The sequence below is a fragment of the Mauremys mutica genome, chromosome 7 (assembly GCF_020497125.1).
Source record: "Mauremys mutica isolate MM-2020 ecotype Southern chromosome 7, ASM2049712v1, whole genome shotgun sequence".
NCBI classification, from domain to species: domain Eukaryota; kingdom Metazoa; phylum Chordata; order Testudines; family Geoemydidae; genus Mauremys; species Mauremys mutica.
Genome location: NC_059078.1, coordinates 8,932,145 through 8,959,791, shown reverse-complemented (window position 1 = coordinate 8,959,791; position 27,647 = coordinate 8,932,145). Strand labels below are relative to the sequence as shown.

At 43.9% G+C, this 27,647-nt stretch overlaps 1 protein-coding gene across 3 annotated transcripts in view; it reads left to right on the top strand.

The window, feature by feature from the left end:
• The first annotated feature begins 7,460 nt into the window (after positions 1-7,460).
• Positions 7,461-27,647, top strand: part of FRMD4B (FERM domain containing 4B) — a 186,754-nt gene continuing 166,567 nt past the window's right edge. The window contains exon 1 of one of the 3 annotated variants that reach the window (XM_045024462.1): positions 7,461-7,480. Coding sequence is in view for 1 of the 3 variants with exons in the window: in XM_045024459.1 (XP_044880394.1) it covers positions 10,395-10,424 (30 nt within the window). In the remaining 2 variants the exon portion in view is untranslated. Of the gene's footprint in view, positions 7,481-10,379; positions 10,425-27,647 lie in introns of those variants that run through there. The other 2 variants (XM_045024459.1, XM_045024461.1) reach the window with 2 other exon arrangements.

The following is a 27,647-nucleotide window of genomic DNA, read 5'->3' as shown; positions in this document are numbered from 1 at the left end:
AATAAGAAGTTGTTGAAAATTCTATTTTATATAAACTTGCCTATCCCCAGAATTTTGGCAATTAATATAATGCTCAATGAGCATGAGTGTGGCCTAGTGGACAGAAGACTGGGGTTTTAGTTCTAGACCTGTTACTGGGCCACCGTAGGTAAGTCACTTCATCTCTCTGTGCCTCCATTTCTCCATCAGTAAAAACAAATGATAGATCTCAATGCATTGTAATGCACTTTGAGATCTACAGGTGAAAAGTTGTAGGTGCTATTATTACAATATGGTAAGGCCCTAACAGCTTTGGGAGGCAAGGAGGAGACATTGTGAAAAACGCCATGCAAACATCTCCCTTGAATCCCTAGGGACAAACAGGCCTTCGGAAACAAACAGGGGTAATGGATTAAATGGTTGTTTCCTAACTGCAAAAGATGTGAATGTTTCAAATAATTCCTATGATGCACAAACTAAACTTTCAAGGCGACACAAGCTAACTAAAATAATCCTTGAAAAACTCCACTTTTCAAAGCCTGTATATACATATTAGGAAAAGTGGGGTTCCCTCCAAATCTCAACAGGAAAGGCTATTTTAAGACTGGGGGTCTTACGAAAAGATGGGTCTTGCTGAACAAGAAGTTACTTTTGAAGCAGTGATCACAGGGTTAAATTATTTGGCCTGTGTATACATGAGATCAGTCTAGAATCATAATGGCCCATTCTGAACTTACATTTCTGTGAATCTATGATTTTTCATTGGTTTTAAGCCTATGGGAATGAGAACACATTGAACAAGAACATTAACTACAATGAAGCACAGTATATTGTACTATCAACCCTCCGAATAGCCTCCATTTTCAGGAGACTTCAGAGAGTTTTAAGTCTCAAGAAATAAAGTCTGTACCTTCAGCTGGTTCCCTGTTGTTATTGGTGGACATCTACAAGGGGAATATTCTCTGAGGATGCATTTAAGGCCTGGAACTGCATTTCTTGCATTCCTATTAATTATCCTATAAAACTCTCACTGATTTTAGAGTGTACTAGGAATGCAGGATTGGGCCCTTAGTAAAGTCCTCCTGATCCTTTCTTCAGCTCCTGCTCAGTTTGGCCCCCGGGGTCACTCAGCGCTCCCACCTGTTTGCCCAAGCTGTTGCAGTTAGTAGGTGGTGCCTATTATTATTTATATCTAAGGCTGGGGCCTATTGCACTAGGCACTGTCTGTACACATCGTAAGAAACAGTCCTGTGCCTGGCAGCACTTAAAATCTAAATGGGGAAAGGAAGGATTGTTAGCTCCATTTTACAGATCTGGAAAGTGAGGGACTGAGCAACTTAATTTATAGCGTAGAGGGGAAAGATGGCTCAGTGGCTGGGGCATTTGCGTGGGACTCAGGAGACCCAGATTCAGTGCCCTGTTTGCCACATGCTTTCTGTAGTACCTTGGGCACATTACTTCATCTTGCCGTACCTCAGGTCCCCGTCTATAAACTAGAGATAATGCCATTTCTCTGCCTCATGGGGCTCTTGTGACAATAAATACATTAAAGATTGCGAGGCGCTCAGAAACTATGGTAATGGGGGGGCGTAGACAGACGTCACACAGGGAATCTGTAACAGAGCTGGAAACGGAACCCAGTCTTGTGCCTTAATCAAAAGTCTCCTGAGGACTAGGATATCTCTTATGTGTGTGTGTAGAGCCTAGCATGGTGGGTCCCTGATCTGGAATGGGACCTTTCAGTACGGCTTGTTCTGCCACTGCTGCTGTTCTGTGACTAAACAGAGGACCTCAGTGTCCAGAACTGACAATCTGGCACCTTTCATAAGCATTAAATTCACCCATCCATAGGCAGGGGAAAAGGAAAGATTATCAACACTAATGGAGTTTACAATCATTATTAACTCCATTAGCATTAATATTCTTTTATGAGACTAGCAATTGACAAGGCCACATTTAAATGGGGAAAAAAGATCATTGTTCAGCAATGTTACCTAAGAGATGATTTTTGATGAGATACAATTAGTGAGGCTATTTTTCCCCATATTAGAGTGACATTGAACTTATTTAGCAATTAGCTTTGTGCAGTGGAATGGCATCGCTGGAGCTAAATTTATTTTTTTTGAAGCAAAGCTGTTTTGCCTTAAAAAAAATAAATCTACATTTTCAGTCCATGAGATCATTGCTAAGTACAAGTACCAGCAAGCCAGCTTCCAAAGTCTAGGTATGCCATGTCTTGCCATGGCAGTAGACCTTTCATGTAATGTTTTTAATCTTCTAAATATTGCATAGGCATATCTTCTGGCCAAAAGCAATAACAGCATGGATTACTGAAAATAATGAGAGGAACAAAGAGTTGCATTGCTGCAAAAAAGAATATAACTGACTGGCGAAACAGCTTGCCACCTCAAAAAACCAACCAACCAACCACACTGGAGAATTTTCATGTCTCATCGGTCTTATGTCATCTGGCAAGAAGATGGAAGAGAAAACAATACTTTCCAAAGGACACTAAGAGAAGCAGTGCTGATATTAGAAGATTTCTGTTTTTCTGTTACATGAAATCACAACTATTGAGTTCATTTCACACCCATTCTTTTCGCTTGAAGTTTACTATCCTCTTTAGCCAGGCTGAAATGAGCTAATCAGAGAGGAAATCATAGTTGATTATGTTGGAAATTCCAAAAACTGGAATTCAAAATATAACAAATTTGTAATACAGACGTGGCAGAACAGAGAGAAGTGACTTCAGCACTGTATAACAGCATGACAAAGGCATTCTACACATCAGGAGCTCATTGATGTCTCAACGCTGCCTGAGTATTCCCCCTGAAGCCAATGGGACTCCTCACATGAGTAAAGTTAAGCAAGTGTGAACATGTTTGCTGAATTAGTGCCTTAGGGAAGGTCTAAACTACAAGGAAAAGTCGATCTAAGAGTTTGCACAGTGATTTGATCAGCATTAGAATCCAACTTTCATTATGGGGAAAGCATAGCTAATTAAAACAATGGATCCCAAGAGATTATTATCTCCATCTCACTTGAATGTCTGTGGTCTTCGGTTCCTTTACTTAGCTAAAAACAATTAATTAAAAAATACAAATAAACTTATCAGAGAACAGATGGCTTGGTCTTTCAGCAGCATTTCAGGTGTCTCCACACTTTCGGGAAAGGGGAGTTTCTGTTCAGTGTGGGCACAGTGCTTTGTGTTCACTATTCTTAGGAGCTGTGACTCATTTTAGTTAACTGAGAGCTTGTTGAGCAAGAGAGAGAAAAATCGAGAGCTATACTGTATTGATAAAGGTTATGGTCAAATTAAGATCTGTCACAGACTAGGCAGATAATTGAAATATTTCCACAAGGAAGACTGAAACCATCATGATCCAACCGCACCGTCTGTAACCAGAAGATGCTGCTTCTAGGGGTGATATTGCAGCATTGGAAATAATCAAATAGAAATGGAGCGACCATGTAGAGCTGAATGACACTGACTAATCAGCACATGGAATGAGTTTCTGTAGGTGGCAGCTAGCAGGGACTCGACATGGAAAGGCTGTCTGTAGTGCCTGTGTGATCACAAACACCGTCCGGACAGCTAGCTGATTTCTTGTCTCCCCAGTGGTACGTCAAGCACGAGGAAGAGGAACTACTAACGGATGGTTACGGTAGATATTGTGCCGTGAACCAAACAAGGTTCTGAAATGGTGCCTCTCAAAGAGGCTGCTTTGGGCCAGACCAAGCCTGGAATAGAAGTGAAGGATAAGCTTGGCAGAGAAGCTGAGTATTAGGCCACATAAAATAAGACGCCCGAAGATTTGAATGCTGACGGAGCTCTTCAGGCCATTGTAATTTAGAGAAGGATCTGAACCCATTCCCCTGGTTCTGAACACCACTGAAACTGGGGAGATGCTCTAGCAGATCCAAAGGCTGGGACTCAGACCTGTCTCTAATTTAGTTTAATTTGTTTATATCGATTATTTTGTAATTCAGCACAGAGGCAGCATGGCCCAGTGGATAGGGCACTGGACTGGAAGTAAGGAGACCTGGCTTCTTACTCCTGGCTTTGTCATTGGCTTGCTGTGGGACATTGGGCAAGTCACTTTTCTGGGGCCCTGTTTCCCCTCCAACCCTCTGTCTAGTTTGTCTCTTTAGCCTGTAAGTTCTTCAGGGCAGAGCCTGTTTGTACAGCACCTAACACAATGAAGCTCTGCTCATGGTTGGGCCTGTAGGCACTATTGTCATAGAAATAATTGTGTCTCCTTGCGTATGTGCTTTCTCTATGGATTAAATCATAGTCACTTTGCTCATGTGAAGCCAATGGTCCAGAGCCGCAAAGGAGGTGCCTAACTCCCTTTGAAATCAATGGAAATTAGGCTCCTAAATACCTTTGAGGACCTGGCCCATAAGACTACTTGGGAGTAGGATTTGGTCCTGTGTATCTTGTAAAAAGTGCCTTCTACGAGGCACAACTCTGCAATCACGTTTATGTTCCATATACTGCTTTTTTCAGTACTGGAGCAATGACACATTTTCCCCCATAATCTTTTTGATTTGATAATGCTACAGTTATAAAATAGATAAAGAGCATTTATCTCAACTGCTGTACAGTTTGGCTGACCTTTAGAATTTAGTCTCTTCTCTGCCTCTAGACTTTGATTTAAGATGATTTGTAAAAGGCAAATGGATGCATCTATAACAGGGGTAGGCAACCTATGGCACGCGAGCTGATTTTCAGTGGCACTCACACTAACTGGGTCCTGGCCACCGGTCCGGGGGCTCTGCATTTTAATTTAATTTTTCTAAAATGTTTAAGAAACTTAATTTAACTTTATTTACTTTACATACAACAATAGTTTAGTTATATATTATTGACTTATAGAAAGAGATATTCTAAAAACATTAAAATGTATTACTGGCACGCGAAACCTTAAATTAGAGTGAATAAATGAAGACTCGGCACAGCACTTCTGAAAGGTTGCCAACCCTTGATCTATAACATCAAAATCCCTGTCAATGTAATTTCCCCTAATGAAGCAATGCAACTGAGACAGTGCACAAGGTGTGTTTTTGCAGAGCAGGCAATAAGCTGTGTTTGAAGTTGCTGGGTGTATCAGATGAACATTTCTATGGGTAATCATGCTAGGGCTGTTCATAATCTGCAGCGCTGCATCCATAGGGACTGGCAATGAAGTGTGGGTTGGGGTGAGACACAAGTGAAGTCCTGTAGGGACAGGAGAGAGATTTGGGAGGAGTCAGATAGTGAGCAGAGGTCGGTGACATAGTGTTGTGACATTGCATCATCCTGGGACTTGTGGCAGCTTGATACGAATATGGAAACATCACCGTCTTGCACTAGAACCTGCTGGGCATATTAGGGGCACCTCCAAATCCCAAAGCTGGAGCCCTAGAAGAATAGCAAGAGGGAGGGGGAAAAAACCAAGGCACCCTGAAGACAGCAAAATAAGGCAAGAGAGCCCTGAGGCATGTGTGGGGTCATTGTGGGAGGAGAGGCAAGAGAACGGGAGTTGTATGAAGAGCATTAGCTGAGGTTGTGCAATGAGCATTAAGGGAACTTTAATACACCGAATCATTGCAATTTGGCCAGGGGGAAGCCTGCACAGAATGCATAGGCAGGTCTGGCTATATTTGTACTTCCGCCTAAAGGAAAAGCACTACATAGGTTATATACAATATAAGGCAGTATATCTGTATTGTAACCTACAGCCACAGGGAATACGGAGACAGACTTAGCAATTGTGGGGCTAGGAGCTATTATCTCTAAAAAAGAAAAACCCAATAATGAATCAGGATGGTACATTGGGATTTTTTTTTAGTTATATCGACAGGATATACTAAATTTCTGGAGAAATGGAGACATATTTTAATTCTTTCACAACTGAATGTCACTATGACTTGCCACACGGTCCGCTTACCCACAATCCTTCTTCTGAGAATGTACAGGACTTACCATTTTGCTGCTTAGTGTGAATGAAGTCAGATTTCTAAGATCATCTGCTCCAGCCTACCGTTGGTCTGACAACCACCAAACCATCGGCAAAGCCTATGTTGTCTATTCATTACTGTCCCTTAGACAGCCTATTACCCTGTGAGAGTGAGAAGCCTGTATCTGTAACACAACAGTACACAAGTATCGCAGGGGTAGCCGTGTTAGTCTGGATCTGTAAAAGCAGCAAAGAATCCTGTGGCACCTTATAGACTAACAGACGTTTTGCAGCATGAGCTTTCGTGGGTGAATACCCACTTCTTCGGATGCAAGTAGTGGAAATTTCCAGGGGCAGGTATATATAAGCAAGCAAGAAGCAAGCTAGAGATAACAAAGTTAGATCAATCAGGGAGGATGCTAGAACAGGGCCTCATCCTCCCTGATTGATCTAACCTCGTTATCTCTAGCTTGCTTCTTGCTTGCTTATATTTACCTGCCCCTGGAAATTTCCACTACTTGCATCCGAAGAAGTGGGTATTCACCCACGAAAGCTCATGCTGCAAAACGTCTGTTAGTCTATAAGGTGCCACAGGATTCTTTGCTCCCTTTACAACAGTACACGTGTATTCTTGTGCATGGCTTATGGCCCTGGCATTTCACATCACAGTACAAAATTCAGCCTTTATAGACTAGAGATCTTTTTGAATAAAACCTGTCATCTAATACACAGCTCCACCGTAATGCAATGAAAGAAGACAGAAACTGTCTATGTTACAAGTCACGGTTAGCAGTTAACTCCCAAGAGGAGGGAGACTGCTGGGGGCACGCTGAGCCTGAGGAGTTACTCCCATTCTTCCTGGCACAGATTTGTTGAATTGCACACAGCAGATCCCCGGAAAGGAGTCAGCCCTACAATGGGGAAGGGCAGAGTTTCCCCCTCCCTGCATTGACTGCAGCGGGAGAGGGATTCCCTTGTCCAGTGGCCAGCTGGCAGGCACGAGGCACAGCTTCGGTGCTCGGTGTCTCCAGAGCAAAGCATTCCCGGTATAACTAAGCGTGTCGCCCCGCTGCGGAAACCCCCCCCCCCTTCTCAAGCCGGCTCCTGCGCTGATGGGGCTGGCCTGCCACGCCGCAGCCTGCTGCACCCCAGCCTCAGGTGCAGCTGCAAGCCGGGCGGGTTGCACTCAGGGAGCCGAACAGGTCTGGCTGCCCGCAGCGCCGTGCAAGGGAGGGGGATGCGGCCCGCTGGGCGCTCGGGCTCTCCGTGTAACGCCCAGGCGGGGGGACCCGTGCATGGCAGCTGCCCGGGCGGGGGGCAGTGATGGAGGAAAGGACCGAGCCCGGAGAGCAGCCGCCGCCGCCGCCAGAGGCGTGATGCCAGCTGAGCCCGGGCTGTGCAGAGGAGCGGCCTGACACTGCGCTGCACCGGCAGATCTCCGGGGCGGGGGGAGGGAGGAGGAGGAGGCGTGGGGGGCGGAGAAGCAGCTGCCGGAGCGGTGGAGGGGAGCCCCGAGCTGGCTGGCCCTGGGCAGAGCCCAGCCGAGGCAGAAGGCGAAGGTAGGTGGCCGCATTGTTGTCTGAGTGGGAGCAGGGAGCCGCCCTCCGCAGGGAGCTATTGTCAGCGGCCCCAGCAGCCAGGCGTCCCCTCGGCTCGCGCCCAGCCCCAGCCGCCCCCGGGTGGAAATCCGCCCTCCCCCGCCGGGGTGTTGCCAGGCGTCGCTGGGTCCGGCACGGGAAGTTTTGCGGGTTGCAAGGCGTTGTGTGGGGCTGGGGTTTTTGTTTGTTTGTTTGTTTGCCTGCCATGCACGGCCAGGGACCATGTGCTTTGTTATCAGGGGTGTGTGCGGGTGGAAGGAGCTGGTGCATTGGCAAGGAGACGCGTCAGGAGCAAGGAGGGAAGGAAGGAAGTTACAGTGCAAGAGCATCGGGGCACTTAAAGAGGTGGGGGCTCAGCGTGCTGACAATGATGCTGCTTTAATACGACCCGCTCTGTCCGGTCGTGTCCCCAGACCCCCCTCCTTAGGCTGCAGGAGCGGAATACGAGGAGATTTCTTTTGTCTTGCTCCAGCCCGGGTGTCAGATTTATTCCTGGGTGGGGTGATGCCAAACATTCCTCGGATCTGTTAGCACTTGTAGGGGAAAATCGGTTTTCAATTCTAAAGATCCTCTCACTATAGATGAAGAATCACCTTCTCAGGTGCACTGAAGTTTTCCATCAGTGGAAACTGCCCAGACAGCTGTTGGCGGTATCTATACTGAGAGCACGCTGGTGGCGTTATCCCTTACCGGTTACTTTTCTTAGTAATATTCAAGGCAATAGAATAATCTGTAACCTACAACCCCTCTTTCCACAGGGGATTAATGTCAGCTAGGACAGAGTGCTTCCACACGGAGGGGGACAATCCAGTGAGCAAATGGTACTTAAAAAATACAGTTGTACCATTTATACAAAATATAATACTTAAGTCTTACTAGGGGTTACAAAAGAATTCAAGCAGTGTTTTGAATTCCCTGGTCGGAAGAAGCTTATTACTTATTCATGGTATTTGTCTGTATGTATTTACTTATTTGTTTAAGTTCAGTATTATTTGCAGCATAGCATTTTTATCTGGGTATGTTGGAAAAGCACGTAAAACCTGAAAGGACAGAGGAGTTTAAATCTTATGTCCAGCAGGATGAATGTTTTACATGACAACAATGTAAAATGAAAGTAAACAATAAATGTTCATTTCCTATACATAGAAAGTCCCAGAGCCCCCCAAAATGATCAGACACAACCTAAAGAGTAAGTCTGCTACGCTAACCAGTGTGAGATATACCCATGCTGTCACCACACTACCTTAAGGCCACATTTCCCTTCATTTTAAAGAAATAGTTTTTTGCACTTTATTCATTTGCAACATAAACCATCTGCTGTCTGTACACATCCCTACAAACACTTATACATATGCATACCTACCCTTATCTTTGCACTCACGAGTACATGTTTGTAGGATCAGGGAAGTGTAACTTAATGTATATAGATTTCCCTTGCTTTTCCTTGCTGGCCTCATCCTACTTCCTCTTTACTTTCCTAGAATAGCCTCTTTCCCGGTATTGTTTTCAGTGTTTGTTTCCTCTTGTCCTTTTCTTTCTCTCCACCCGCTTCAGTTTCCCCTCCTATATTGTGTTCTTCACCACATGTTTTCTTTCTCCCAGTTCTCTCTCTCTCTCCTATCCCCCCTCTTCTTTTCTAACTTCAGGCTTCCTTGTGCAAGAAAGTTGCTCCAGTTTAGCTAAAAATGTGATTTTAAACCAGTTGAGTCAAACTGCCCAAGGCTACGTGGACACTGATATTTCAGGGTAGGTTAACTAAATTAGGAATAGGCTTAAACTAAAGCAAAATAAGGTACTCTTAAACCAGAAAAGAATATCTACACCAAAGTTTTCAACCATTTTATTATATCTGTTTAAAAACAATATTTAAGTTTAAACCAATGCAGCTACAAAGCCTCATCTAAATTATAAACTTGATAGGACGTATACCTGTTTTGTGTGTACAGTATGTAAAATAAATGGTCACTTTTTCCTCTGGGCTCACCCACTTCTTTATATACAAGGTACCAGCTCTTCAGCTGCTGTAAATCAACATATCTTCATTCAATTCAGTAAAGCTATGCAATTTACAACACCTGAGGACAGAGTTATTAGACACCTGGGCTCAGCTATCAGTGGAAGTTAGGAGCCTACATAGCTTTGTGGAGCTGGGTTTTTGTAGCTAGAGGATTTAAGTAAAATGATAGGTCCCAATAAAAACCCAAGCCCCATCTGCTGGGATACCTACTAGAATATTGTTCCTGTGACTTGCTCAAAGTTTCCATCTTTTATATTCTCTCACCAGTAGGAATATGATCAACCTGAAGCGCCTCTTGCCCTGCTGGATTGGAGCAGGAGCATTCTCTCTGATTCTCTTTCTCACCCCTCCCCCACTATTTTTCCTTCAATCAAGAGCTGCTGTATGAGGGGTGGTGGGCTCTGCCTTTGGGTGTTCTTTCTCGAACCCAGGCTCTACTCAGAGCTCTTACAGGAGGAAGCTGAGTGAAGTTGACCTGAGTTTTGCCTATTTTACTGCTGGTTGCCGGGTTCCTAATAACAGCAGTGAAAACCTGTTAGGTCTTTAATCGGTCTTCACTCAGAGGTGGCTTTGGAAAGCTCTGAGCACCTGCTTTATCTGCAGACTTAAGGCTGCAATAGTGTGGTTTAATCCTTGATTTGTGTGGCTAGGATTTTTCACACCCAGAAGGTCAAGAATCCAGAGCTAGCCAGAAAACTTTGAAAATCTCAAAATGGAGGAAGAGAATGGTTGAAGTTCTTTGCAAAAAAAATATTTTTTTATTTTATTTTCTGACCTACTTGAAGCTTGGGTTTTTTTTGGTTTGTTGCTTTTTTTTTTTTTTTTAAAGTGAGCTCATTCTGTAGAAGTCAGCAATACATGCCTCAGAACGATCTGTATTCCTTTGAGGTGAGTGGATTTTCGAGGTTTTGTCTATGCTATATAGAAATTCACCTTGCTGGTTTCATTGGGCTTCTGTGGATGCAGCTGATGCCAGATTGGTCTTTAGTCTTCAGTTTAATTTTGATGTACTGAAAGCTCCAAAAATGCATGCCACTGAGACTGTACAATTCAGTTAATTAAAAATATACATGTTATCTTAATCAAAAAGCAACAATGTCCAGTTATTTTCCTTTCCTTAAACAACCCCCAGACTCCTTTAATTTGGAAACATTAGTGGAGCAAATGAATTCCTGAGGTCCAACTTGCAGGTGTCTCTTTTTCTGTGGCTTTCTGCTAGTAGGTTCCTTTTACTTTCATGAAAGCTGGAATGTTTTATGGCCAGTAAAACTACTGATTCCCTAGAACGTGTCTTAGCAGTGGAAGTCGGGGATGTTATACAGTTTTTTGCTAGAATTAAAAAAAAAAACTTTTAAAGCTCCTTCGAAAAAAAAAATGTTGGGCTTTTTTTGTTTTGTTTTGTAGATACTTAAGAGTTACCAGATTTGTCAGTTGTATGACTTGCATTAGCAAAGTTCACAGGTAAACACCAGCACCATCATTATCAGCCTTTCTAGCAGTCTTAACAAAGAAACTATGGACTGGGAAGGGGGAATGGAGAATGAATTGCTTTGTCCACCTCTGCAGTGTATAGGAGTTTGGTAATATCCCTTTAAATAGTTTGTGGACAAAAACCACCCAGACCCCATTGGGTGCCAAACAACTGTTTGTATGTTTGTATATAGTTAACTAACAATCACAAGGAATAGTTACACCTATACACTGCTGCTGGGTTGGGTTAAGGTGGCTTCTGCAGTATGGCTCCCCATCCTCTACTAGCTGGCTCACAAACTATTTAAGGGGATGCCACCCAGTTCCTGTACACTGCGCACACATCTGTCTCAAAAGATGGTCCTTTGAGGGGCAGTGGGTGCGTGGACTGAGACATGAATGGGGGAGGGAACAAGGGGTGGGCTGATATAGAGAATCCTGCAGTACCTTTGGATAAAAGAAGACTTCCAGGGCCAAATTCATCCATGTGTACACAGATGCAACTCCCCTAGATGAATTGGGCAAATCCACTAAATGGTGGTGTAAGTTCAAGTGGGATATAAATGAATTAGAGGGTGGGACAAGTTACACTCTCTTACCATTTTCAGACCCTTTCTATCAGCCATGTGTCACTGATGCTGTAAATCGAAGATGAACAGAGTCTCCCCGGAGCGCTTACTAGATCAAAATCCTCCATCAAAAGGTGTGAGGATGGGAAAATCAAAGGCGTGTTTTAAGTTTACAAAACTTCTAAGTTTACAGCTGTATTTTTATGGCAAACAATTAGGTTAATTTTTCTCTGGATGTTGATATTTCAGCAGTACTCAGAACCTGGGGAAAAAAACAAGTCAGAGGCTGGCTTCCGCTTCAGAAAACTTGGGCCCATCTTATAGTGGAGTGGTAGTTCCGCTCCATTTATAATCACAGTTTGTTAGCATGTGTTGTTGGGTGCACGTGGCTTAGAAAAGTTGTGATCTTGGTTCTTACGGTGGGGTGATGCTTGATCTGTCAGGGTAGGTGAGATCAGAAATGGAGTCCTTTGTCCTCTAAGCTTTCTGGATCACAACTGTGTATAGCCCATTAGTGAGTTACGAAATGCAGCTATGTGTAATGACTAGCATTTAGGGTCATATTCCACTGTCCATTCGAAGTGGTAAGCAATACACGTTAATTCAAACTCTGTGGAGATAGGATGTGGTATATGCTAGGTAGGAAGGCCAATAACTGAAGAAATACTAACATTTCCATTTTGATATCAAGTAGCAAAGTTTACGGACCCGCAAAATGGTGTGGTATCATTTGTAAAGATGTCATATAGGTTTTAACTTTTAAATGGTTAAATTTAAGTGAGAGGAGGTTTAACTTGTATTGCCCTGATTTACACTGACATGACGCCATTGATTTAAATGCGTTACACCTGATGTACAGCACTATCAGTGAGAAGAGAATAAAGCCACACATTCTTTGTACTGTACCTCTTAGCTAAAGAATTCCACCTTGTTCTAAATGGCTTTCTGTGAAAGGATAATAGATATATTTGACCCTAGCATCCAGCTGTGCATGAGAGGCAGTGGAATGTCCATAATTGGAGATAGGCAAGGCTAGACTAGACACTCCTATTGGGAATTCATTAGAAATAATGATGCCAGACACTGCAATGCAAGGGAAGGATGAGGTGACCTACCAGAGAGCCCTTCCAACTCAAACGATTCACTGAAAATGCCAATGTCTTTCATTGCTTCTTCCGCTCCATGCTGATTTCAACTGACAGCTTCAGCACAGGACCAGACAAGGGGTTGACCAGTAATGTCAGCTGCTGTCTCTTTGTTGCACCTGACTGAACCAATCAGATAAACTCGGTCAGTGCAAAGAATCTGAGTGAACCAGATATGTGTGGATGGGAGAGTTCTGAGAGCTGAAGCTTGCAAAATGAAAACCTTGCTTGCCAGATTTCAAATCTCTGTGGAATAGCGCTGTGTCCATCACGGTGTCTGAGCGTGCTTTCAATTAATCTAAACAGGGTTGCTGGCTATATACATATAAAATAGGCTTATAACCCAAAATCTAAAAATTAGCAAATGCGTGGGAATTTATTTCTGGAGTAGGTAATGTTAGTATTTTATTGCAATGTCACAGTAAAATGGGCTGCTTTGTATAGAAATTCCTATTACAGTATTGAATGTAAAGATTTGCCTGTTGCACAGCAAATTTAATTAAACACCCACATTTTGCTTAAGGATTTGGGATCCTGATCAGCTAGGGACAACTGTGGAACATCCATAGTCACATGACTGCTCAAGATGTAGATGGCCAGGTCACTAGAGAACGGGCTGATCGAAGAGAGGTGGAGGTTGAACACATGTTGGTTTTGTAATCAGAGGTTCAGATGAACCAGTGCAAGCCATATGGTGCAAGACTGGTCAACACTTGAACCCTTTTGGATAGCCAGACATATGATTAAATCAGGCATAGTGTATGGTAACTAGGTCAGCGGGTTATTAGATGAGCTGTGTGAATGTCTCTTTGTAACATTCCAAAAACACATCAACATTTCATAAAGACATTGCTTATCTACAATAGCAGCGTCCTAGACAGCTTAGAATATATACAGCTGCAGGGGGTGGGGAGGCGGGTTGGTTGTGTGATTTTTTTTATTTTTTTTTAAATGGGGTCAAGACTTTGCTTCCAATACAATGCTTAAGTGCTACAGAGAGGCTCTTATTGTTTTGAATTGGCTGGATCCAAGATTAACCTTCTGCAGCCTCTTCTCCAAACATGTTGCATCAGTGCTTTCAGCAACCGTTAACAATGCCATGGTTAAATGGGATGGGTTATGAAGAGCAGATGAAAAAAGCTTTCAACACTGTCAAATGCACTACATTGAAACTACAGGAATTTCTGGAAAATGTGTAATGGACATTGAATGTTTACACACTCCTGCTTCAATTAGCCTTTCATGTGATTTTTAATTTATAGCTTAGTCATCCCATCTTAATTTTTCAGAATAGGGTCACGTATATGTGTTAATTTTAATGTGAGAAAGCCTCTGTTGGTAGACTGTATCCTGTTCTTTGATGGGTGGATGATATCTAAGACTGCTAAAAATGTTCCAGATCTTGATTTGCTGTCAAAACTTCAATGCAAAGAAAGGAAACAAATTTTGAATTTTATCTTTTACCAGCTCTAACTATAGCCAACTGCTAGAAATAGATAAGAAACATATGATTTGTTGTCTTAGAAGTGGGGTCCTGCTCCATGATGATGGCGCCTATGGTGATAAAATAATTAAAGGGCCACTGTGCAAATTGTTGGGTCTAAAAATGTACACAGCACTATCCTAGAAGCATAAAATGTTGAGATGATCAACATTTTAAATCATCATCTTCCATCTCCCTACCAATGCAGGAATGATCCATATTGTACAGTCCAGTTCTAGATTGGGATTTTCAAAGGAGCTACTTAGCGCTTACAATGGAATTTAGGCGCCTAAATCCTTTGGGATTCTTTTGACTATTCAGCGCTAGAGTTTTGTCCGAACTAACTTTAAACTGCGCTCAATTCCTTTGAGACAGAGTTCCACAGGCTGAAATAATCTTCCACATTATAAATCTCTCCTATATAATGAATCCGTTCCCTTTTTAGTTCAGTATGTAGCAGAGATTGTTTACTGACTGTGTTTAACAATTGTATGGCCGCCTTAACCAAAAAAAAGAGCTGCATGTTAACTTCTAGGCTAGCACTCGTGCAGTCAGTTTTTTGTTTGTCATTGGAAAGCAGCAAAATAAAAGATATTTAGGTGATTCTCTCCCCTCCCCCCACCAAATCAATATCTTAACCTAAGTGTAGATTTTTTTTTTTTTGGTGGGTCTCCTTCCTCTGCTAGGATTTAATGCCCTGAAATTACATTTTATTGCCAAGCCATTGACAAAAAGATGCAAGACCAAGGGTGAAATCCTGGTTCCACTGAAATTTAATGGGAGTCTTGCCATTTGACTTTACAGCCAGGATTTCACTGTACATTTATTTTACTTCACTTTATTATTTGTATTGGTTTTATTAAAATAAGTGATATATTAATAATACAGTAATATTTTACTAGTGATAGTGAGGATTAAATGGATTACTGTTGGCATATGCAAGCAGTATTGGAGGGAGAATTTAAAATACTTTATGCGACCCTGGATATTTCTCTGAGGTGGGGACTAACCTTTCGCAGATATATCTGGAAATTCAGAAGCCTGCTTTCTAGCATATGCTAACCTTAGTTGACATTGTAATGCCCTCTGCAGCTATTATGTTAGAAGTGTACACCAAGAGCACCATTATGCTATGATTCTCATACTGTGGCTTGACTAGTTATGGCATGGGAGCTTTAATGATGTCATTTCAAGTGCATCTCAATTATCATTGGTTTCTGATGGCAAAACTGGAGTCCTACCACTGCTTTCCTTCTCCTGTATTCCCTGGCTCTTCCCACTATTGTTTAAATAATGAGTTTGTCTGGACCTGGCTTTTCTTCCTACTCCAAAACATCCTGACATCTCTCTACTGCTACTTTTTTCCATGTTCCCCCTTGCTCGTGTCTTCAGCTGGCAAAGAAACAATCCAATTGAGCATTGCCAGATTAAACTACTCAGCTAGATCTGACTGTATAGCAAGGATTTCTCTCTACTGTGACCATTGCAGAAGATGAAGTGTGACTAGATGAGAACAGGCTGGACAGAGATGAAAATGTTTTCCAAACCTTCATCGTTGTGACAGGGCAGAGTGGCCCCGCACCGGTACAGCAGGGGTTAATCCTTCTCTCCTGGCAGAGGAAGCCCCGCCCCAGAAGCTCTGCTGGGCATGCTCCAAGTGGAGATCAGATATAAAGGCCTGCAGATCAGCTCAGTCTGGGATGACCGCTGGAGGAGAAGGACGCACGCGAACCAGGATCTGGGATGCAGCCAAGCCAAGGCACGACCTGAGGCCTCGATGGAGGGCGTCACAGGGGAGGAACAGACCGGAGGACCCCCTGCCGCAGAGGAGCTAGTATTCACGGTAGGAAGTGACCCGGGGAACTATAGAGATAAACGATGTTAAAGCTGTATTGACGCTCGATGTGTTGCGGGCGGGTCCCCGCCGAGCGAGTGGCAAGGAAAGCTTGCCGCTACCAGGGCCCTGGGTCGGGGCTCAGTGGAGAGGGCGGGCCCAAGTCCCCCTACCCTCTCACCCCCAAACCATGAGAGTTTATATGGACTCTGGCCGCTAGGCCACACTACCCTGCTCATAAGGGGGTTTATATGGACTCTGGCTGCTAGGCCGCGCTACTGCTCCAGGCAGGGAGACAGTAGAGAAGAAGGCCGAGAGGCAGAGGGGCAGCCACAAGGATGGGAGAATGGTGAGGTGCGGACACCCCATCCTACCCCTGCCACAAGGGGGCGCTATGGTGACAGGCCTGCCACAATCATGATCATTGGTGCTTGTACAATACAACAATATGACTGGAGCTGCACAAGACAAAAATGAAAATGGACCCTGCCCCAAAGAATTTATAAACTTCAAGACAGCTACAGGCAAGACATGCCTCACTGGGGAACCCAAAGGAAGGAGGTCACTTGAAAATGTTTTTGTTTAACGTAAATTTGTCTTAATTTTAAAAATTTCATCAAAGAGGATTGTGTTTCCCAGTCTGTTAACGTTCCACTTGTGCGTTGTCCCAAGAAGAACTCCAAGCAGGGAAGCAGTTACTTCAGTTTACTAGTGAAGCGGATGCAAACTGGGACTCTGATTACACAGCAGTATGAGAACCCAGTCCTAAAAAGACTTAATGTTACACACCTGAACAATCCCATTGACTTCCCTGGCTCTATTCTTGTGCGTGAAATTAAGCACATATATAATTATTTTCAGGATCAAGACCTAAACAGATTCAGGTCCCAAAGCAGATTTAACTTAACTAAAATTTTAATGACATTTTTCAGCAAAACCAATTTACTGCATATACGTTTCACATTGAGCTGAGGTATGAAAATTGGAGCTTCAAATAAAGTGCTGCATCACTAGATTGTGTAGATTATTTATAATCCGGTATTTAAAGTAAAATAAAACCATTTTAAAGAACTTGCCCCAGAAAAGGAAATGTGGTGGAAAATTAATTGACTCTAAGGTACTTGATTGTCAAAACCTAACTGGGGTTTTATCAAAAACATCTTTGCTATTAGAGGCAACTTACTGAAAAGAAAGGCTTTTAACACAGCAAATATGTGAGAACTTCTAGAAAGCATGGACTCAAATTTCCCCCTCCCTCTGCTGTGCCAAAAAAAAAAAAAATGGAGCCAGATAACTACTGGAAACTTGCCTAGCTTGTCTATTGCCACATTCTTCTGGAAAGTAGGATGTATTTCTGTCCAGCATAATCAAGTGCTAAGTCAGCAGTGGCCAACCTGAGCCGGAGAAGGAGACAGAATTTATCAATGTACATTGCCGAAGAGCCACAGTAATATGTCAGCAGCCCCCCATCAGCCCCCCCACATCCAGCCCCCAGCGCCTCCCCCCATGCCTCCCATGATCAGCTGTTTTGCATGCTCAGGAGGCTCTGGGGAGGGGAGGGGAGTGGGCACAGCACATTCGGGGAGGGGATGGGGGGCTTTAGGGGAAGGAGTGGAGTGGGGCAGAGCCAGGGCTTGAGCAGTGAGCAACCCCCCCCCCCCCATAGCTCCAGACCCAGAGTCAGCATCTATGCAAGGAGCTGCATATTAATCTCTGAAGAGCCACATGTTGCTCCGGAGCGACAGATTGGCCACCTCTGTGCTAAGCTATCAAGCAGGGGAAAGCTGCCTTTGCCAAGGAACGTTTGGACCACGTTACCTTTCCTGATCATTACTGCATCAAGACCGTATTCTGAAGCTATAATGCATTTGTCTGTTTGACAGCCCTGGAGAATGAAGTCTTGCTTGTCAACGGAGCATGGATTAAACTACAGTCGCCTGTCAATAAGCCTTAACGCTAACCATGTGAGACCACTTCTCTGCGTACAAGGATAATTCACTTACCATATCTATTAGTCCTTGCTTTCTTTGCAGAGACAGACAATTGGGGCTGTTGTGGGTATCCCTTTCTCCTAGAAATTGATTGAGACAAGTCGTTGTCTAGTAGCAATTTTCAGTCACTAACTTGAGGGAGGTTTGAACCAGAGACTTCTCGGGTGGTAAATGGGTCCCAATTCCCTGAGCCACTCAAATCTCTGGCAACTGTAGTACGTGGTAAGTGTTTACCAGAGTTTAGTGTAAACTATCTGGTGGTCTTGTCAGGTTCACACTAAGTGCTCTTCTGGCCTCCAAACGTTCAAAGTGCTCTAATTCCATATCTGCAACTGGGAGGGGTTGTCATGAAGTATATCAACACCGGTTGACAGATCTATTAATACATAGGGAGAGAGGAGATCTACTGAACTGCTCACCTCATTGGCAAAGAGGCAGGATGAGAGTGAAGTGGAGGCCGAAGTAACTGGTTTTGAAGAGAAGAACAGCATCTCTTCACTTAAAAAGTTATCCTGCCACGGTCTGTGGAACAATTTGACACATCAACATTTTTTTTTTAAGTAAACGGGATTCAAGACCAAAGGGTTTTATAAAAGCCTGAATCAAAGCAGCCCATTCAGGCTAAAATAAGACCCGGCTTTAATCCTGTTTGTGGAGTCCAGCCTCATCGGAGCTCTTAATTACCGACTTCACTTCTCTAACCCCATTCCCACCCCTTCATAGATTAGGGACTGGCTTTTAATAGAGTTGTTTAAACCGAAGTTGTTGTCTTGCATCCGAAGAAGTGGGTATTCACCCACGAAAGCTCATGCTGCAAAACGTCTGTTAGTCTATAAGGTGCCACAGGATTCTTTGTTGCTTTTACAGATCCAGACTAACACGGCTACCCCTCTGATACTTAAACCAGCCTGAATCTCTGTATCCTTAACCTAATCCCCTCCACCTCTTCTTCATGTAGGCAAAGTCCATCTTTAGCAAGGCGTTAACGCCTCGTCTCCCAGGAGTTACACCTTGTCACAGTGCCCGTTCAGACTAGTTACACCTGTTTGCCCGTCCCAGTGAAAGAAATCCCGTTGCTTGCTTTTCACATATCCCAGCCTAGCTCAAATGGAGCCTTCGCTGCACGAGAACTTTCAGATGAGGCACGTTTTGTAGCAGGCACACTTACAGATATTTATTTGCTTGAGTAGTGCCTTAAATAGAGTTGTGTGGGATTCTGAGTGACGAGCGAATAGGGCCTTTTTGTTAGGTTTAATTTTGACACCTAGTATTTTTCTTTTTATCTAACTACATTCTAGTATTGGGCTAGGTGTCTCGGTTCACTTGGCGTTTCTTCTATCGCTGTCAGTAAACGTGTAATTTTCTGTGTGTGTGTTTCATGGTTTCAGCGTTCTGCACTCCCATCATCTTACAGTGAACGTGACTTAGAATTCTCTTGTAAGAATCACTAGACACCAGTGGGGGGGGGCACTGAATAATACTCAGAGGATGCCAGATTAGAAGGAAAATAGCAGAAACCTGTTTAAATGAGCAGTCAGATCAGGAGAACGCTGCGAGGCAGCCTTGTGCACTGGGTGGATGATAAATACTGAAATCCCGGGGGGACTGAATTGACTGTGGGGTTTGTAAGGGGATACAGAGCCTTTCAATGTTGGGTTCCTGGTCTGAGGCCAGGGCGAGGAGAGGATCTTGATAAATGGGGAGAGATTTGGAGAGACCGGCTCAAAATAAGCAGAGGAAAAACAGAGTATAAGGCAGGGGATCTCAAACTTCATTGCAGCACGCTGACGACAAAAATTACTGCTCGACCTTAGGAGGGGGGACCGAAGCCTGAGACAGCCCAAGCCCTACTGCCCGGGGCGGGGGACAAAGCCCGAGCCTCACTGCTCTGGGCAGGGGGGTGGCAAAGCTGAAGCTGAAGCTCGGGCTTTGGCTTCGGCCTGGACAGTGGGGCTCCGGCTTTAGCCCTGGGCCCCAGCAAGTCTTAGCCAGCCCTGGTGACCCTATTCAGAAGGGGGGCGTGACCCACTGTGGGGTCCTGACCCACAGTTTGAGAACCGCTGGGTAAGGTATGTCATTTCAGTAGAGTGAACACTGAAGAATGATCCTTGAAACTAGAGGGGCACACAGTACTGAAAATGCAAAGTTTCAGGTATTTGGGTTCCAGAATGTGGGGAAATGCAGGACAGAATTAGAGCTAGGACAGTGAATGTCTGGCTCAAACGGAGAGAGAGCAATGGTGTGTAATATGACAGGAAGATAGTAAGATCAAAAGGGAAAGCCTGTAAAATGGTGGTCCGTCCATTTATAATGTATGGCATTGAGTGGGCAACAAAGAAGAAACATGAGCAAATGATTTGTCCCACAGAAATGTGAATGTTGATATGAATGAGTGATGTAAACATAAAAGACCACTTGAGGAATGTGTGTGTTTAGAGACATGCTCAGGGTAACATCCATAAATGAGAGATGGTTTGGTCACCTCCGGCATAGACCTGACAACTCTGTGGGTAAAAGAGTTCTACAGATCATGACTGAAAGAAAATGACAGGCCAACCAAGATGAACCGGTGGGATGTCCTAAAGGAAGTCATGTTAGCATGTGGTGTGAGAGAGGATATAGCACTGAACAGAGAATTTTGGAGGGAAAGGACAGGCTGTTTCATGCAATGACCTCTTCTTCACATCACCTAATGTTTCTCTCCTCCTTCACACTCATGGGTTATTGTACATGATAGTCTTGAGATATAAAGATTATATGGAAGGATATTTTGTTAGAAGCACATTTTTTTTACTTTGTGGTATAATATATAGCTATATGACATTATATTGTATCATGTATTCTATGCAGAAGAACTGCCATCAGGGCATTAAGGTTTTGGAATTGACTGCTCAAAAGTTAGGAAATGAAGTATAGCTTTCCCCCTTCTGATACAGGACTAAGCTATACCAGCATAAAGTTGCTTTATACCAATATAAAGCTCATGCTAAGGGAGTAGTATCACTTGAACTGTAGAATCATAGAATGCCAGGGTTGGAAGGGACCTCAGGAGGTCATCTAGTCCAACTCCCTGCTCAAAGCAGGACCAATCCCCAGACAGATTTTTGCCCCAGATCCCTAAATGGCCCCCCAAGGATTGAACTCACAACCTTGGGTTTAGCAGGCCAATGTTCAAACCCCTGAGCTATCCCCCCCACGTATGTACGGGTATAGTTAAAAGGGGCACAACTTTCTAATGTAGACAATCTAAGATATGCAGTGTTGTTGTAACTGCATTGGTCCCAGGATATTGGAGAAACAAGGTGGGTGAGGGAATATCTTCTATTGGGTGAGAGAGATGAGCTTACCCAGACTGCCTCTTCACGTCAGGAGCTCTGTGGAAGTTCAAGAACTTGTCTTCCTCACCCACAGAAGTTGGCTCTATAAAAGAGAGCCAGTTTTGGGATTGGTGCAGAAGTGACTAGGAGGCCACTGAGCAATAGCGTCAGCTAGCTTCCATGTAACTCAATTTGTAGCAGTAGAATCCTAATTACGCTCCTGCTTGGGTCATACAAGTTTTAGTATTTGCCTGAATTTTGGAGAAATTCGTATGCAGCATTCAATTAGAAAACCTTGCATACGAAGTAAACTTTGTGTGTGGTGCCAGCAGGCAGGCCTGTTTGATGGGATTTTTTTTATGACAGCAGGTGTATGAATATTTCATTGATTATGTTCTCAACCTTTTTTTATGGAGGAAAAAAATACACAGAGGAGTTTTTATTTTCTAAGCCAAAAGCAAATCAAATAAACCAATAACAAGAAAATAAATGTTGGTGCATTTCGTGTGTGTGTGGGATTTAGAGTGCAGTGTCTCATTTTTCTACCATGTTTGTAGTAGTTGAAACTACTATAAAATCCTCACACCATCCATACCGTATGTGTGTAATGTATGTGCGACTATCCTGTGTACTAATGAAATTCAACTAAATGTTCCAGGCCAGTTATTCCATCCGTATTTTCTATACTAGTATAGAAAATAAATCTGGACTTACTGGCATTAGTGGAGGGGAAAATATTATGGCACAAATGTGAAGCATTGATGCTCTTCGTTTACCACTTCCAAGAAGCTGGAGCCCAATCTGCTCTCATTTAAGTCAGTGGATATATACTTAAAGAGCCCTATCTTAAAGTTCACCCTCAACAAAGAAAACATCAGTAGAAAATGCTTCGGGTGAAATTCAATGAGCCAGGATTTCACCTATGTATCAAGACAGCTGAGTTGTTATGTTAGGTCCCAATCCTGCAATGAGCTCCATGTTGGCAGACACCACTGCAGGATCAGAGCCATCAAAACTTTTAACTTAGCCACATTTTATTTCATGACTTCAGTGTTGCCTTAGTATTGATTTCTGCGTTTATGCTGGTGTATCCGAGACCAGAATTGGGCCTGTATAATGCCTTCTTCCCCATACCACTATGTTCCTTATGGCTTTGTATGTTCATCTCATCTGTATGAGAACACCTAGTAACCAGAAATAGGCTTTCCTAAACACATGGCTTTTTCGGTTCTGGCTTTCAAAGAACAGTTGAAGGAAGTAGCGTGTTAAGCTCATAATCTTATTTATATGGCATTGTGGATGCAGTGCAGAAAGTTTTCTTCCTAATCTCTATCGCAGCATGACCGTATTTCTTCCGGAAATAGTGCTTGGCCAAACTGTTGGTAAACTGGACTTGCAATTTAAGATATCTTAAGATTCCTTATTAAGAAATAGAGGCAGGAGATAGAATCTTATGAAATGGCTGGTAGTACTGACCCCAGTTTTTAACTAAGTTTGTTTCCAAAAAGAATGGTCTCTTCCGACCATCCTAAGAGTTGGTGGAGTAATAGAGATTGCATTGTGCTTCACCTAGGGATCAAGCATTGGTTTAGCTTCATCTCTCTTTAGTCTTCTTCTCAAACAATCAGAGTTAAAGGAAAAAAATAAATGACAGCGTGTTCTCTGTACAGGATGGAGGTAATCAGTCAGTTATGGAGAACAAAGTAAGATTTCCACATCAAGGCAGTATAAATCCAATGCCAGTGTAGCATGCTGGTGTTCAGGATTGTGATCCTAATGCTGAGATATGAAAAAGGGACAGGAGACTTGATCAGGGCCGCCCGGAGCTGGGTGGAGGGGACAAGTGGGGCAATTTGCCCCAGGTCCTGCAGGGGCCCCCAGGAGAGTTTTTGGGGCCCCTGGAGTGGGGCCCTTCACTTGCTCCGGGGGCCCCGGAAAACTCTCGCGGGGCCCGGGCCCCCGGAGCTTCTTCCGCTCCGGGTCTTCAGCAGCAATTCGGCAGTGGGGGAGTCCTTCCGCCCCAGGACCCGCCTCCGAAGACCCCAGGCCCCCTGAATCCTCTGGGCGGCCTTGGACTTGATATTTTAAAACATAGTGCCTGGATATTCCTAGGCAGTGGTGAGGCTGTAAAAGGGAGAGAGACCTGTAGTGGGAAGATTGAGGTGATTATACCTCTGGGATAAAACTACCGAGAGAGTTTCTGAAGAAATGATTATCCAAAAGCAATGTAATCCTATTTCCTAGTTAATAAAAATTGCAGGGGATCATTAAAATGTATGGCAGCAAGTATATTACCTGTGTACATAGTGCGTGGGAGCCTTAATGAACAGGCAAACCTTATGGGTTTTATTCAGTACCTTGAAAAATTTCAGTATGCCTTAAATATTAAATAAAACCCATTTGGCTTGACAGGGTATGTGATCAAACGCTCTGCAAAGCTAAAGTCCAGTGAAGATTGTAGGATTTGCCATGCTTGATCAGATCAGTGGTCCATTTAGTTTAGTAATCTGTCACTGACGATAGCCTGAAGCAGAGCTCTGTGTAAGATCACAAGCGTCTCTCTCTCACCAACAGAGGGTGGCCCAATAAAAGGTATCATCACTTCCCCACCTTGTCTCGCTAATATCTTGGGGCCAGCACAGCTACAACACTGCTAACGGCAATAGCCACTAAAGGCTGCTTTGGAAAAAGGCTCAAGCAATCCCGCATTAGGATTTCATTTACCCCCAGGGAAAGTTCCTTTCTAACCTCCATTAGTGAGAAGCTGACTCCTGCCCCAGACGTGTGAGGGTTTAGATCCCTTCTAAAACTCTTGCCTTTACTTTAATCCTTGTTCTTACTCTGGCCTTTTCTGAGTGCGCCAGGGGCATGAAAACGCCTGGATTTGGTTTGAGGTTGGTAGGCCACACACAGATGCCTGGCTTCAAACGGCTGATAATGATAAGCAACATCTTGTTGTAAATGACTCTTTCTGATCAGCCATCATTCAAATGCTTTATGTCATCACCACCCATCCCTGGGCCTCCTATGGCTTTTACAAACATTGAAGACCTGAGCCTTGCAAAGCTGCTGTTAGGGAAGTCTTGATCCCCTTTCAGAGATGATTAAGCTAAGTCATGGGAGCCCTGAAGTGACTTGCCCACATCACACGGGACATCTTTGGATGAGCTGTGTACAGATCCTGTTCTGTAGGCTCCCAGCCTTATGCTTTAGTCCCAAACCTCCTTCCCTTTCCAGACCAGTGTTGTCCCAAGCAGTGGATCCCGGCTGGCGCACAGCGTGGTAGTGCCACTCACTCAAAGCTGGCCCTTCAGCAGGGCTGAGGGCAGGGCAGGCTTCCTTTTCATCCCCCTCCACCCTGGGCTGGTGTGCCAGGGCATAGGGTGGTCGGGATGAGGAGGTGGTGAGCAGGAAGAGAATACTGGCCTGTGATTTTTGCCCCCTCCCCCCCCAATGGATTTGGACTTTGGTGGGTTGCAAAAAAATCCCCAAAATGCAGTTAGTTGGTGGGTCACCCCTAGTAAAAAGTTTGGGAATCGCTTTTCCAGACTATTCTGCAGTGTGTATGAAAATGTATCCAGTGCTCACCATTTGCTGCTGCGTACCACTCCAATGACCACAGCTAGTTTGTATTCTGTGTATGGCATAGGACAGTGGTTCCCAAACTGGGGTCGCTGCTTGTGCAGGGAAATCCCCTGGCGGGCCGGGCCTGTTTGTTTACCTGCCGCGTCTGCAGGTTCGGCCGATTGCGGCTCCCAGTGGCCGCGGGTCGCTGCTCCAGGCCAATGGGAGCTGCTGCAAGCGGCACCGGCCGAGGGACGTACTGGCCGCCAGGGGCTTTCCCTGCACAAGCGGTGGAACAAGTTTGGGAACCACTGGCATAGAAGGAAAACAGTATATTGCAGATGATGTGGTAACTGTTGTCCAGTGATGTTGAACAATGTACGTTTACACAGTGGAAATGTCAGTTGGGGCAACTGGGTAGAAAGAGCTCGTCTGTCTATACAGCAGGGATAAGAGAGCATGTTCGGGATGTCACTCCAGTAAATTCAGCTCTGCAGGGGTTTTGCGGAGTGCTATTGGAAAAGCTGTAATTCTGGGAATGTCATTGAAATTGAGGCACCTGAGGCTGTCAGATATTTGTAATTTGGCAGGATCAGTTTTAAATTACTGTATGGTCATTTTAAAAACAAAAAATAGATGCATCAATACCTGGTAAAGCAGAAATGCCTGTCAAGATTAATTTAAAGAAGAAAATATAATTGGCTTTAGCTAATCAATAGATTTTACTTACACACACACACACACTCCTCTTCCCTACTCCTTTTGTGACAGCTCTTCCTCTGAGAGCAGATTCAGCTGATAACAGGCATGATTTTAAAAGTACATTGTGTTTGAGCTCACCCCTGGTGTGGCACTCTTCTGCTTGCTGCAAATTAAACCACTGGCTTTATAAATCCTGGAGGAAAGGTGTTTACAGGAGGGGCAGCAAATGACCCTTAACTCTAATTGCCCTGAGGGGAAAGAACTGTGGCAGAGAAGCCATGACTTGCTTTCACTAGCAGATGTTAATGCTCTTGTCCCCAGCAGTTTAGTTGGTAACGCTGTTACCTGACCATAGGCAGAATGGCAGTTCCCGTATTCTGATGTAGCTTCGTGAATCTGGAGGCAGAGAGACAGAAAGTTTGTATTATCGGTGCTGCTCCTTCTGAATGCAGATTGCAGAGGAGGAAAAGAAGGCGGAATTCCCCCTTTGATGTTCAATCTACATGAAAGTACTTATGTTGTAATCTCTGTAGTCGTATTATTTCTTAGGATGTGTGGGCGGAGAAATGAAGAGCCAAAATCACTTGCTACACTCAAATAGTCCCATTGTATATGGAAGGCAAAATAAACAGTCTGAAATGACAGCTTTTACAATGTGCGCATACAGATACACTTGCATATATAAAGACCTCCATCATAGGTCATCAGCCAGGCCTGAACCCCAGACCACCTGCACTAAAAATATTGTCTGCTGCTTGAGCTAAAGGAAGAACATACCCTCGCTGGTAGCTGTTGTATCATGTTTTCCTAGCTGAGGACATGTAATATGCACACTCAGCAGTGGATTGCACATTTACATGTGCAACTGCATGTCTAATTTGTATGCAGAACTACATGGTTGCCTTTGCAAACACCTGAATTTGCCCATACGTGTATCCAGGAATGTGTCTGGCTGCATGCAAATACTAGATTTGCCCATACAGTTACGGTAATTGTTCATGCCAAGTGTGCATTTGGGGACACACGTTTTCATAGAATCCTAGACTTTAAGGTCAGAAGGGACCATTAGGATCATCTAGTCTGACCTCCTGCACAATGCAGGCCACAGAATCTTACCCACCCGCTCCTGTAACAAACCTGTGTCTGAGCCATTGAAGTCCTCAAATCAAGGTTTAAAGATTTCAAGGTGCAGCGAATCTTCCAGCAAGTGACCAGTGCCCCACGCTGCAGAGGAGGGCGGAAAACCCCCCCAGGGCTTCTGCCAATCTGCCCTGGAGGAAAATTCCTTCCTGATCCCAAATATGGCGATCAGCTAAACCCTGAGCATGTGGGCAAGACTCATCAGCCAGACACCCAGGAAAGAATTCTCTGTAGTAACTCAGATCCCACCCAATGTAACATCCCATCACAAGCCATTGGGCATGTTTACCGCTACGTTTGCATGCCCACAGTTCTGAAAATCAGGCTTTAAATGCCAAGTCGTGTTAACCTTAAAGATTCATGCTACTTTTTTTTTTTTTTCAGGAACCATAGCATGGTTACAGAAGGATAAACTTCACCAGAGCTAGGTAGTGCAATCTGAAACCATTCCAAGCTATCATGCTTTGGAGGTTCAGAACAAACTTGAAACTTAGCCCATTTACGGTTTTACATGAAAACGATGTGAATGTTGGGGGTTCAGTGTGATGCTAAGGCTCTCATTAACAGAGATGGGTCAAAGCCACACATTTTTCCATCTGAATTCAGAGCCAAACTTCAGAGATGCTTAGATTCCGGGTTTGGGTTTGGTCCTTCATAGAAATAGGGGCCAGCTGCTAAGATCAGATGTGGCTCCACATCTGAACTTCCTCAAAATTCAGAACTCCTTGACATCTGGATTTTGGTTCAGACCCATTTCTTTTTGTTGCTGCTTCATCACCTATTTTTCTTAGGTGTATGTTAAAATGTGAAAATATAATCATTTTTGTTACTTCAAAAGAGCGATAAAAGGAATATTTTAAAAATTTCTGCAAATTCCTATAATCAGTTGTACTGGG